The sequence below is a fragment of the Apteryx mantelli genome, chromosome 4, assembly GCF_036417845.1.
Source record: "Apteryx mantelli isolate bAptMan1 chromosome 4, bAptMan1.hap1, whole genome shotgun sequence".
NCBI classification, from domain to species: domain Eukaryota; kingdom Metazoa; phylum Chordata; class Aves; order Apterygiformes; family Apterygidae; genus Apteryx; species Apteryx mantelli.
In genome coordinates this window covers 72073095-72087422 of record NC_089981.1, presented here as the reverse complement: position 1 = coordinate 72087422, position 14328 = coordinate 72073095, and the positions used below count along the sequence as shown (strand labels likewise).

General features: G+C 34.6%; 1 protein-coding gene across 6 annotated transcripts in view; it reads left to right on the top strand.

Moving 5' to 3' along the window:
- TRIP11 (thyroid hormone receptor interactor 11) overlaps window positions 1-14328 on the top strand; it is a 32506-nt gene that overhangs the window by 1279 nt on the left and 16899 nt on the right. For 3 of the 6 annotated variants that reach the window (XR_010884207.1, XM_067296944.1, XM_067296943.1), the window contains exons 2-11: window positions 1290-1366; window positions 2449-2559; window positions 3700-3975; window positions 4878-4946; window positions 5650-5815; window positions 6997-7365; window positions 8030-8070; window positions 8561-8656; window positions 9890-10096; window positions 11151-14183. Coding sequence is in view for 5 of the 6 variants with exons in the window: in XM_067296944.1 (XP_067153045.1) it covers window positions 1290-1366; window positions 2449-2559; window positions 3700-3975; window positions 4878-4946; window positions 5650-5815; window positions 6997-7365; window positions 8030-8070; window positions 8561-8656; window positions 9890-10096; window positions 11151-14183 (4445 nt within the window). In the remaining variant the exon portion in view is untranslated. Of the gene's footprint in view, window positions 1-1289; window positions 1367-2448; window positions 2560-2850; window positions 3052-3699; window positions 3976-4419; window positions 4478-4877; window positions 4947-5649; window positions 5816-6996; window positions 7366-8029; window positions 8071-8560; window positions 8657-9889; window positions 10097-11150; window positions 14184-14328 lie in introns of those variants that run through there. The other 3 variants (XM_067296946.1, XM_013940679.2, XM_067296945.1) reach the window with 3 other exon arrangements.

The window sequence follows — 14328 nt, the reverse complement described above, 5'->3', positions numbered from 1 at the left end:
TGACTGAGAAAAAGTTACCCTTTTCATTGAGTTCTAAAACATTTGCTCAGAATTGTTTTAAATTCCAAAACCTGTATTAGTTTAGTTTAGAAACTTACTTTACACTTCTGAACTGTGTAGTCATCTGATGCATTTCTTTTACCCTTAAAAAAGACAAATTGAGATTCCAATTCACGGATTTGTGCCTCTGTTTATGTGAGAGATGGCTAATGTTCAGCAGTTATTTCCAGATGTGCTTGACTGTTAGATACTGCTGTGAATGGCTTTGCTGTATTTAAGTCTTTTATGGGATAGTAGCCTTACTTTCTTGAGGATGTAACTACCCAATGACATCTAAATACTCTTCTGCTCCCATAAAGATCTTTGCATACCATATGGCCTAAAGAACACTTTTCAAGCAATTCCCTTCCTTCCTTTTTACCTTGATTTTTTTTTTTTTGATGTCACCCCTTATATCCACTGTCTGATTTTCAGCCAAAATTATGATGATGTTTGCAGATTATAGACTTCAGCATCTTCACTTTAACTGGTTTTGTGGGCAGATTGTTGCCTCTGCAGCACTTGAGCACCACCTTAAACAGCGCGTGGGAAATTAAAAAACAATAATTACTTGGATGTTCATATTTATTTCAGATTTTCAAAGACTGCCAGTGTTGCTGTCTAGCCAATTATATATGATTCTTCATTTATAAAAGGAAAAATGTTATTTCCTTCCATTAAAATGTGGGACCAAGGAGAAATAAGCATAGCCTGTTGGAGGAACAATGATCACTGAAGTATCCAGGGACAGAATGATGTGCTTTTTGTATTATATAAATTGGTATGGTCAAATTATGTGTATGTCTTGTGGAGTTTTCATGTTTGTTTTTTTTTCTTAATGGATGCAAGATTGGTCTTTTGTTGTTTTTTTTTGGTGATTTGCATTTTTGAAATTTTAGTCAATCTCACCATTGTGTGTGTCCTAAATGAAGAGCAGATTCAGAGATACAAAGCAGTCAAGTAAATACTTTTTCTTTATTTTAAAGTTTAATTTTGCATTTTTCCAGTAGTTTTGTGATCTGAACTGAAAGCCTCGATAAGAGAAAACTATTTTAGGTTCAAAAGACTCTGTGGTCTGAAAAATAATTTTGACAGTGTTCTGTTAAAAGTGGCTTATGAATGACATTTGCATAGGAATAAACATTAAAGAAGTCTAGAGTAAAAATATTTGTTAATAACTTTGGTTTTAATGTCTACGTAACAGATTTTAAGTAGTTTAACAAAACTGAAAATTTTCATTTTTCTTTCAGATGCAGCAACAGAACTCCATGTGTCCAATTCTAGACTCAGAGAAGTAGAAAATATTAATGCAGCACAGAAATCAGAAGTAAGAAATTTTGGAATACATTTACTGTAATTAAAAACAATAAATAAAAATTAAGTGTGGCTGATCAAGATGAAATATTGCACTGAAGGTGCTCATCCTTGGGAAATTCTGGATGGCAAAGATGGCAATGGTAGTAGAACCTTGCTCTTTTCTTTGGTGACTAACTGTCATCACAGTTAGAGGGGCAAATTTGTGCACTGGGGCTTGGACCTTAGCAGTAGACTTTGGCTCTGAGAAGCTCTCAAATGCAAATTTCTTTTAAGTTTTGATAAGTTTTAACTGGTAAAGAGTTAAGTGGTTTATTGTGTTTTATATATGACCATAAATCAAAGCAAATCTAGAATGCCTGCTCTTGTGCTCGGCAGTATTTTTTGCGCCAAGCTTTGAAGTCTAGAGGATGTGCTCCCTGATACGGCACTGTGTCCATGTTGCCTACTGTACAGTCCTTTTGACATAGCTACAGAAGCTCGTGCTCTTCTATGACTGCTTACAAATCCCTTGTACTCATGTGGCAAGTAACTGTGTCCTTTTAGTAGGACCTGTTGGTCTTGTGATTTTGTGGCTGTAAACCAGCCACCTTCTTGTGCTTCGTCCGCCCTTAAGAGCAGTGTGAAGGTGGGAGAGTATATTGGGAGGTAACAGTTTTTGCTTGTCCTCTTTCTAGGCTCTTAGCATCTGCTATTGGCCACTGTCAGAGACAGGATACTGGACTGTATGGATATTAGCTCCAGTTTATGTTCTGTGGCTGTTCTAAAATTCCACCTCTCAATGCTGTCCATCATATGAAGATGAATTCAGCTCTGAAATTTTTCTTCTTGGCATTTACCTCTGGTCACCACAGACCTTTGAGTGTGAACTAAATAAAGTCTGCGCTATGTAAACTGGAAAGCTTGGACATGAAAATGATTTTCGGCCCACATATGGAGTTACTTTTACCATGCGTTTTGAGTGAAATAACATGAAAAATCTATTATTTAATTACTTTTTTTTTTTTTTTTACTGTTTAGCAACCTTCTGCTTTTCTAGTTCTGTAAGAACTAGTTGTTCAGAACTTATTAACATCCATTTCTCATTTCTGCTAGAATGAGAGACTGAAAAAAGTTTGTAGTGATTTAGAAGAAAAGCATGAATCAGCAGAGCTTCAAATAAAGCAGTTGTCTATAGAGTACCGAAATCAGCTACAACAAAAAGAGGTATGATACAGAGTAAAATATTTGAGTAAGTATGTCCAATACATTTATGTATTATGTTGATTAGTATTTTTGTTTAATTTTAATATGTGCCTTTTCAGTAGAAGTATCAGTCACAGTTGTAAATATACTAATATGTTTTCTTCATTTATTAATGTAGAGACTAAGACATAAATTTCATTGAATCATGTAATACAGTCACAGCTGCCAGAAGATAAATGAGAAAACTCTTCAGAAATATCATGTGTATATCAGAATTCCTATCCTTTTTATTATCACTGTGAGAAAGGATACTTTAACTTTGTATTTCTATTTCAGTTATCTTTGTTAAGGAAGGTAACAGAGGAGGAAATACTCATTTGAAGCAGTTATTTTCCTCTGTGGATATCATTTATTTATCTTAAAGTGTGCAATTGAAACAGAGCTAGCTTTCATAACTTGAGAAGGTGCATCTTTGTGATGTAAATGGATCAGCTCTATGAACTACTGTGTAATGTGAGTTTTCACGGCCTTTTAAGTTAAGAAAATTGCCAATATGCCAAGAATATTACACAAAATGAGTTTTACTTCTGCTTTATTTATAAATGTATGCGAGAACTAGAGGAAGCAGAATTTTGAGATATGTAATATTTTGCTCATTTAAATATGATAATACAGGTGTTAAAGGAAAATTGTATGCAGCTAATTTCAGTGTGATGTGAATAAGTACATTTGCAATATTTTGAAATGTTGAGCGTAATATAAATGATTTGAGAAACATCATATATTGCTTAATTTTCATATCTTAAAACCCTCCTTGAAAAATTTAATTTATTGTACAATTTGTTAGCCTGAATATTGCCATAGGACTTGGGTACCTTGGCTGCTGAAAAATCACCAAAATCTTTTGTTGATAAAGGTGTAGAAATACTTAACTAAAAAGTATTAAAACTTAGTGTGAGATATTTTGTAACAAGTTTGCTAAGACTGCTTTTCTCCATTAGGAGAGTGTTTGTTTTCCTTTTTTCTTTAGTAAAAATTTTCAGCAACTAATGGTGAGGGGAGTGTGGGATAGGTTGGTTGGTTTACATTTAAAAGGAATGATGTAGAATATATTTTGATATTCTTCTTACTGAAACAATACACTGTATTCTGTATATTCAGGTGGAAATCAGCCATCTAAAAGCTAGACAGAATGCACTACAGGAACAATTGCAGAAGGTACAGACAGCTGCTCAGTCAGCACAGTCAGGAGCTGGTGTTTTGCCACCAGCCACTACATCAGCTTCCTTTGTTCCAGTGGTTAGACATTCCTCAGGTTTTCAAGATGATGACATGGATTTTGGAGATATAATCTGGTCACAACAAGAAATAAACAGATTATCCAATGAAGTTTCTAGGCTTGAATCTGAGGTCGACCACTGGAAGCAGATTGCACAGGTGAGTGATTCACCTCACTCCCCTCCATGCCTCTGGATTCATGTTTTCAGTGCATTTGGCATTCCTGGAGCGAGTTTTTTGAAATTTTATGCTTTCAATTTATAGAACCATGATTTGATGGAAGAGGTGAAACGTAGTATTTCAGTCTTTTTTTTGCCTATGTGGTTGGTGACACATTGAGCACACTGAGTGACTATTTTCCAAATGTTTTTTAAAAATGCATTTAAGTATGATCTGTTGAGTTAGGAAAAGCATTCCATAAACATTTACCCCGAATATTAGTCCTACTTCAGGGTTTAATTTTTATGCAGTTTTTTAAAAATACTCCTCTTCTTCCTGGCTATGCTATTGATTATTTATTGACAGCACAGTACTGTTCAAAGTAATAGTTACATGTTTGCGTATTATTTTTCCTTGCTCTTTTCTCACTGCTTGATATGTCAGTTACAACTTGTGGTCTGCTGAGACAAGAAAGAATATAATCATTCAAGCTGCTGTTGATGTGAGTCATCGTTTCTCAAGCTATTGTCTGATTTCAGAGATACTACTTGGTCCATGTGGAAATACCAAAGTAAAATGAAGCAACCTTGTTATTAGGTGCAATAGTAACAGCCCCCCCGCCCCCCAACTTTTACACATTTGCAGGCAATGGGGGGAAAAAAATGATGGAAAACTAAAATGTTTCCATTAAAATTACCTTTTTTTTCTGAGCGAAGTTACTGTAGATTTGAACTTTGCTTCTTGTTAGTAATCCTGATAATCTTAAAATGATACCATGGTAGACACTGTGGCTTCTTTGTTTTCTGCCTTTGATTATCCTATAGATGAAGTGCTTACATGAAAAATACTAGGTATTTATCACAATTTCCACATGGAGATGATATTTTTCTTTTCTTACCTAGCCTTCCAAAGTGCAAGGGGCAAATGATGCAGAACAAAGTGAAGTCTGTAAACTGCAAAATATCATTAAGGTAAGATGACAATTTTGACAAGCCAGTCCTCTCTTACCCTTTATTCTTAAAGGTTTGGATACAGCAAGACTTTCATGAATAAAGTTAAAAATATTTACAGCACTGGGACTCACATTTCTTCTATTAAATAATGTGTGTTGGGGGGGGGGGGGAGACTTAACTGTTCTGCTGGCTGAAATGTTCCTGTGCTCTCTCAAAATGATTGGATTTGTTTTGAAATCTAGGGGAGAGTGTGTTTATATAACTTGCTGAATATAATAGTTAAGCTTAAAAGGGTGATGTTAGCAGCTGTAGGGGCAGTCAACATTCAGAAACAGTTCATGACTTCTGATAGTGAATTTTAAATGCTCAAAATACTTTTTACCTGCATTCTCAGAAATACTTTGGCCCTTTTTTAATTGAAGAAACAAATACAGATTTTCATGTCACACTTGAAAGTTGCTAAAAATATGTCCTGCTATATCCACTTCCTATGACTTAAAATTGTAATCTCTATAGACTTTTTTAATACTTGCTATTGTACACAACATACTGTTTTTAAAGGAATACCTTTTTAAATATTAAAAAAAAACAAAACAAGAAACAACCTCTTCTATGAGAAATACTTTAATTTTACTGGGAAAAGTTTGTTTCTTTTGTATTGTTTCTTGCTTAAGGTCGTGTACTATATTTTAACATTCTGTTTATCTAACAATATCTTTAGGAACTCAAACAGAGTTTAAGTCAAGAAATAGATGAGCATCAGCATGAACTTTCAGTATTGCAAGATGCACACAGACAAAAGCTAGTAGAGATAAGTCGTCGGCATCGAGAAGAGCTGAGTGAATATGAGGAGCGAATTGAAGAACTTGAGAATCAGCTACAGCAAGGTGTTTTTTACCACGTGCTTTTTTTGTTGTTGTTTTCTGATTTAACATGCAGTGAATTCTGGTTAAAGCATAAAATATGTATATTATGAACAGTGTAATACATGTCAAATACATGGTATTTAGAAATCTGAATTTAAACTTTAGGTCAGCTTTATGCTTCAGACACATCCTGATATCTTATACACACTGCGCTTGGGTTGAACACTGGAGTGATAGCATTTCAGTTTCTAACGTCTATCGATTTAGACAGTCATTTTCTTTATATCAAATTTTACACTCTAAATTCTACACTTCCTGTTTTTTAACTGAATATAGAAGTGGAAGAGATGTGCAGTGCTGGAGATGAGAACGTTTCAGCACAAAAATAGTTTTGTTGAGAAGTAGTATGTCCGAGTTGGATCCCTTGATTGAAGCTCATAGGTTGCAGTAAGGACCATGTGTGTACCTATGGCATGGCTAGATTGTAGGAGAAGCACAGTAATTGTCATAAGAAACTTTTCATTGTGTTGTGCAAGTCCTTCATATTATATAAAAATACATAGTCTTGTCAATTAGGTCTCCTTTAGGGTTTTCTTTGCACAAACACATAACAAAACAAAAGAGATTATCAAGTAAGCTTTAGTCCTTGCAGCCACCTGAAACTGATAGGAGATGCAATCTTGAGCTTTTAAGATCTCCTAGCAAAAATGTGTTGCATATGCAAAGTATTATACTCTCTGACAGCCATTTAGCAACCCTTTAAAATCAAATAAAATATAAATAGTGATTTTGCATCAAGGTGGATTAGCTGTTTTTTAGTAAATTAATCTTAGGAAATTGAGGGACTTCCTGATAATTAGCTTCTGTTACCTTCCCCACATTTCCTGGTCAAGCATATTTTAATTCAAACATGATCGACCTCCATCTTGTAACTCCTAACTTTCAAAACTGTTTTGAGCCGGGGATGTGTTAAGTATTTGAAGAGCTGTTTATCAGATCACTCATATGTATGGCATTACTTCAAATGTGTTTTTGGGGGGGGGGGGGGTTGTTGTTTTTTTTTTTTTTACGTGACGATCATATCTCCATTTTAGACTATCTCCTGCTGTCAGGAGAAGGGTAGGAAAAGGAGACTTTTAGATAAAAGATCTACAGAGCTGGTTTTGGTTAGTATTGCAAACTTAATCTTTTTTGCTTTTTAGGTGGCTTAAGCACTGATGCCACAGATGATTCTAAAATAAGTGAACAGGAAAAGAATGCTCAGACTCTAGATGCTGGAAAAGCAAAGGACCTGCAGATTATAAAGGACCTAGAGGATGAAATACAAAAATTAAATCACAAACTGTCTTCTGCCAAAGAAAAAGAAAGAATTCTGCTGAAAGAGCAAGAATTGATTAAGATGGAAAAAATCCAAATAACGCAAGAATATGAAAGTCTAAAATCTGATTTTAGTAAGCTTCAAAGTTCTGTTGCAGAGCAAGATGCTCTCTTGAAAGAACAGGAGAAGAAGTTCCCATCAAAGACATCACTACTTCCAGAAGATGTCTTCAGACTACAGCAAGCACTGTTAGGTATGGAGTGTGTGTGTGTTAATCATATCCTCACAAGTTTCCACTCTTAATGCTCAGAATTTATTTTTAAAAGTTGTAACTGAAAACTGCTGTTTTAGCAAAAGATTGACTACTAAGGTGAGGGCAACAGAAAAGAAAACATAATTAGGACTAGCATGATGATTGTAGGGGTTTCTGATTAGCTAAATAAATGTGTCTGCCAACTGTTTGATAGGATTTTTCTTTCTTTAAATGTAAATACATCTGACTAGAATAGAAGTTGTTTCTTTAAATTCCAAAAGTACAATTTTTGTGTGTAAAGGCAGTCTGATGCTAATATCTTCTCTGTAAGAGACAGTGCAATATATCTATTTTACAAGTATATCTATATGTAGAACATCTTTTAATATTGTGTAACTAATACACTATAGCACCAAAGTCCTTCTAATGTGGATTCGGTTGTAAAAATAGTGCTGTACTTTGTGGTGGTTATTGATGGTACATATGAATCTTCTATAGCGTTGACACTTAAAAAAAATATATATAGAAACCATCACAAAACAATGTGAAACCGTTCTCTCTTCTGGGTAATGGAGCTATGTTGGGGCAAGGTGGGAGAATTGTTTGTTTTTCGTTGTTGTTTGGGAAGTAGCACATCAATTTTTTTGTTTGTTTTCTCTTATAGAAGCAGAAAAGGAAATAGCAAGACTTTCAAGTTTAAATCAGGTAAAACAATTTGAAAATTATGTCGACAAAAAATTCGTAACAATAACTGGGAAAACACATTCTTAGCACTGTAAATTTTTTGAAGCTTTCATGCTTCTATATAAGTAATCTTGTAATCAAGGAAATAATTGTAGATTAATTTTATAATTACATATGGAAGTGATGGAAATAATATATTATGATTTGTGAAACCCCACAGCCTACTGTGTTAAAGAAAACTATTGGTGTTCCTCCTACCACATAATGATGTAAGGTGCTCTAACATATAGTCCTACAGTATTAATTGAACGTGGACTTGAATTACTAGATAGATAATACTTTAGATACTATAAAGCTATGTTCATATCATATATGCGTTTATTCTTCCGTGTTCCTCGGCAGGTAAATACTTACTAATGCAGCCTGATTACAAGTAGTGCTATTTAAATACTTGGAATCCTCATCTGAAGCATTTCAGTGTTTAAATACAGATTGTGTGCTTTTTTTATAGGCTGACAGTTTCGCTGGTATGGGGAAGGATATTCAGGAATTTATGCTAGATCTACAGGTTCTTAAAGAAGAAAATTTAAATCTGAGAAAAGAAAAGGTATGTATATTAGTTTTCTGGACTGTGTTTACATATTTTGTGCAGTATAGACAAAGCATTAAAATATTCTGAAACCTATACTAAAAATAGTACTTTGTTTTATTTTTATTCTAAATGTAGTTGGTATTAACTAATTATTGCAGTTGGGTGAACACATCAGTCAAGTATAACATCTCAACATACACCTGTTCTAAGGTCCTTATGACTTTTATTATTACATGCCTTTCAGTTAAGGATTTCATTCTTATATTTTACTTGCTTGAAAGTGTATTCACTTGACCTACTGAAAGGGAAAACTCAGCATTTTTTAATACGATGTGGCATTGTGGAATATTTCTTGTTTATTTGATGAAATACTGCATTTCAGAAGCTGTATTTTACATAAGGTAAATCTATTTCATTTACCATTTTATAGAATTGATTCTTATTCTGCTAAGTATTCTGAATTAGTTCATTATATTATAATCAAGGGCTTCAGAACCACTAGCATTGAATGGTATTCTGTAAAATCTGTCATTATTTTTCACCTCTTTTCTCAATCTACTTAGCCACGTTTCGGTGTAGACACTGTCGTCAGTTCTAAAAATTTTTTTCTTCCTGCTGTAATAATATTACATTCCATCTTGCTGATTAAATTAAGCAGCGGACCATACAGTCTGTGTGGAACGTAGGCTTAGCTTTTGGCAGGGTTGACTCAGTCCCTCATAAACCTTGGGTTGAGAGATTTGGCTTAGTTTATTTTGTATCCAGGAATATTTTTGAACTGAGGTCTTCTGTGGTTTGCATGGATTCAAGTATACCCATGGCATTTTTCATAATAATGTTCTTCAGGTGTTCTTGGTTAAAACTTCCCCTCCCACCATGCAGCATAGTGTGTGTTTAGGGTATCCCTAAGAGATGTGACAGTTCATCCCAGCTGGGGATCTGCACCTCAGAGGTGGATGCAGCTTCACTTGTCAGGCCACGGTTTTCTTCTGTGCAGAAACCTGTAGGTTGCACTGCTAACCTTTGTGATGAGAAAGTCATTGTGTTTGTACGGATGTTAGAGACAAAGACTTCACAGTGAAGAACGTTCAACTGGGATGATATTCATGTAGGCTTAAGGGTTCTGATACAAAAAATGACTGCTTTGCTTTTATTGCTTAAGAAGAAAGAAACCATCTGAAATCTAAACACTTTATACATTTCAGCAAGCCAAAGTCTAATATTTAGAATTTTTTTCCTTAACTTAAGGAGGAACTTCAGAAGGAACTGACAAATGCGCAGCATAAAACTGAAAATATTCTTTCTACATATACTGAGGATCAGAATTCAGAATTAAGTCGGTTAAGGCAAGATTTGGAAAGAAAAGAGCATGAATTAAATGAAAGTATTGCTGAAAGAGAAACCTTAATAGGAGAGTTGGAAGAACTGGACAAGCAGAATCAAGAAGCTACTCAGGTAAAAAATACTGCAATTAATTATTGAACTGGTAAATTAGATGTTTGCGGGGGTGGTATCTTTTAAGTTGAGCTTTGCATGTACATATCAGGGATATAAGTTATCCGATGTGTCAATAGAATAATTACAGGACCAGTGGTTTACCTTATTCCTTGCCCTGCCAAAAGAGGGGCTGATACAAAATTCGGAAGTGCAACAAAACCATTTGTTACTGGGAAAGAAATAATGTCAGATGCCCAAAATGAATGCTTCTTTCCTATTTCCTGTCAAATAGAAATTACTTTTTTTCTTGCAAGACTTCTAGCTGTTTTTATCCTGCTAACATTTTGATCCCTGTCTTATGACAGTACGCATGACACACATCCTCTTTACCTTTTTTCAAATTTAGTTTTGTTGAATAGTTTAGCTACTTTGTTACAAGTTCTTCATACTATGAACATTTGTGGAGCAAAGGAGGTCACCAATAATATGTAATCAAAATGTAATGTTGGTCATTTGTCACTGCCCTAATACAACTGATCATTAAACATATTATTGCAAGCCATGTTTTTCCAATATTGTTTACTTTGTGGAACTGAACATTTAAAATACTTTCCTATCAAGTGAATCCCAGCAATTGTGTTTAAATTTCTTGCTTGAGCTTATTTTTTTAAATAGAATATGCAGATATATATTCAGTTGAGTAACTTGTTATTTGGATTTAGTGCCTGACTGTTTTTAAGTAGTGAATGTTTACTGCGTAATGGCTTTAATTGCCCTGACAAATGTTGACACGTAACGTCTTTCTGTGTTTCTTGGTTTGGGTGGCTGGGGTTTTTTGGGGGGTGGAGGTGGTGGTGTTTTTTTAGTGAAATGCAGTTTATTCATGTTTGATGTTTGTTTTTTCATTCATTTGGCAATGATTACTTGATACTGCTTGCCAACTTATTTTTTTAAGTAAGGAACTTTGTTTCAAATCAAAATTTTCATTGTCCAAAGGATAAAAATGAATGAAGTCCATTGTTCTGCTGATTCTTCTTTTCTTCTAATGAATTCTTGTTTGTGTTCATTTTAGCATATGATTACACTGAAAGAACAGCTGTCAAAACAATATACAGAAATTGATAGTGTCTTGAAACAGCTGAAATGTGACATAGATTTTGAAAGAAAGAAGGTATCAAAACTAGAAATTGAGAAGATGGAAACTATTAAGGAGTTAAATAGTCATAAAGAAAAACTAAGCCAATGTTCATATGCTCTTAATGATTTGCATGTAAGTAAGCAGCAGCTTCAAGATAATATTAAAGATCTGCAGGAACAATTAAGGAAAGCCCAGGACTGTAACTTGCATAATAAAAAAGAAATTACAGAATTGCAGCAGAGACTAAAAGAAAGAGAGGAGGAACTTTCTGTATCCTTGAGCAAGTTAACAGAAAAAAAGAATCCGGAGTCTAACGACAGTTGTCAAGATCTGGCTCTTAAAGAGAGAGAAGTAGAAATTGCAAAACTACAGAACAACGTTTCAGAATATAAACAACTAAATGAAAACTTAGAGAAATCTATGTCTGACCTCAAACTAGCAAATGAAGTGTTGATAGCAGCCTGCGAAGAACTAAAACAGCAGCTAAGTGATGCCGTTTCTGAGAAGAATAAAGTTTCATTAGAAAAAGACACTGTCACGGAGGCTTTGAAAATGGAAAAAAGACAACTGGAAACTGAATTAAACCAGACTGAAAAACGGCTATTGGAACAAGCACGCAAGTACGAGCAAACTATTGAGGAATTATCAAATGCACGTAATATGGATACCACTGCATTGCAGCTTGAACATGAGCGCCTAGTTAAACTCAATCAGGAGCAAGACTTTAAGATTGCAGAACTCAAAAGGAACATTGAGCAGATGGAAGCTGATCACCAAGAAACAAAAGAGATGTTGACTACCAGTTTAGGAGGACAGAAGCAGTTGACAGAACTCATAAAAGAAAAAGAGGTATTTATTGAAAAATTTAAAAATCGAGCCTTACAGGTACAACAGGAACTTGAGGAATATATTAAAGATTCAAAAAAGCAGGATGTCTTAAAACAAAACTTAGAGGAAAAAGACAAAAGTCTTGCAGTTATGAAGGAAGAAAATAATCATTTGAAAGAAGAAATTGAACGTCTTAAGGATCAGCAGAGTAGGTCTCTACCCATGGTTGAGCCTAAAACTCTAGATATTATTATTGAACTTGAAAGTGAGGTAACACAGTTAAAAGTGATAAAGAATAATCTTGAAGAGGAAATAGAAGTTCTCAAAAAAATAATAGAAGATCAGAATCAAAAAACAGTGCAACTTCAGCAGTCTTTGCAGGAGCAAAAAAAAGAAATAGATGAGTCTAAATTTCAGCGTGAACAAATGAATGTCACACATGAAAGACTTTCCTTGGAGAAAGATGAGGAAATAAAAAATTTACAGAAAACAATTGAACAAATTAAAACTCAATTGCACAAAGAGAGACGGGTTATTCAAACTGATTCCTCTGATCTCTTTCAGGAAACCAAAGTTCAGACACTTAACGGAGAAAATGGAAATGAAAAACATGACTTATCTAAAGCTGAAATTGAAAGACTGGTAAAAGGTATCAAAGAAAGGGAGATGGAGATTAAACTTTTAAACGAAAAGAATGTTTCTCTAAGTCAACGAATTGATCAGTTGTCCAAAGATGAAGTTGGCAAACTCACTCAAATCATTCAAGAGAAAGACTTAGAAATACAAGCTCTCAATGCCAGGATTTCCTCAGCTTCCTATAGGCAGGATGTTCTTTGTCTTCAGCAGCAGCTGCAAGCTTATGTCATGGAAAGAGAACAAGTACTAGCAGTTCTTAGTGAAAAGACAAGAGAGAACAGTCAGTTAAAAACAGAGTACCATAAGATCATGGATATGGTAGCTGCTAAAGAAGCAGCTTTGGTAAGGTTGCAAGAAGAGAATCAAAAGTTATCTAGTAGATTTGAAAATAGCAGTCAAGACATGTTTAGGGAAACTATTCAGAATTTATCCCGTATCATTCGAGAAAAAGATATTGAAATAGATGCCCTAAGTCAAAAATGCCAAACCTTACTGACTGTCTTGCAGACATCCAGTACAGGTACTGAAAATGGGTCGGGAGGTGTTAACAGTAACCAGTTTGAGAAACTTTTGCAAGAGCGCGATAAATTAAAACAACAAGTAAAGAAGATGGAAGAGTGGAAACAACAGGTAATGACCACAGTTCAGAACATGCAGCATGAGTCAGCTCACCTCCAAGAGGAGCTACACAAGCTTCAAGCACAAATTTCAGTTGAAAGTGATAGTAATTCGAAGTTGCAGGTAGATTATAATGGCTTGATTCAGAGTTATGAACAGAATGAGAAAAAGCTGAAAAGTTTTAGCCAGGAGTTGGCACAAGTTCAACACAGCATAGGACAGCTACATAACACCAAGGATCTCCTCCTGGGAAAACTTGATTTGGTAACACCCTCTGTCACAGTAGCTTCTTCTTTTGTTTCACAGCCTTCAGGCATTCAACACAGTGCTCCTGAAGTACTCAGTGATGAATCGAAACTCCTTCAGAAGGAACTGGAACAACTGAAAAAAAAGTTGCAAGAAAAAGATGCAACTATTAGGACTCTTCAGGAAAACAATCAACGATTATCTGATTCTGTGGCTACAGCATCAGAGTTTGAGAGAAAGGGTCATGAAGAGACTGATTCAGAAATGAGGCAGATCAAAGAAAAACACGATGTCTTACAGAAGTCCCTTAGGGAAAAGGACATATTGATTAAATCTAAAAGTGATCAGTTACTTTCTGTGAGTGAAAATCTTAGTAACAAAGAAAATGAAAATGAGCTTTTAAAACAAGCTGTGACTAATCTTAAAGAAAGAAATCTAATTTTAGAAATGGATATTCGAAAACTGAAAGAAGAAAATGAAAAAATAGTTGCGAGGTGTAGGGAAAAAGAAACAGAATTCCGAGCACTTCAGGAGACAAATATGCAGTTTTCAATGATGCTGAAAGAGAAAGAATTTGAATCCCACTCAATGAAAGAAAAAGCTCTTGCTTTTGAAAAACTGTTGAAAGAAAAAGAACAGGTATGTGTATTCTTATTTATGAATATCTTTTTAAGTGAGTCACATGGTAATAAATTTTCATGTATATATAGACATCAAGTACTTGCCAGAAAACAGTTTCTCATTCTTCGTTGTATTACACTAAAACAAAAATCCTCCTGCTGCA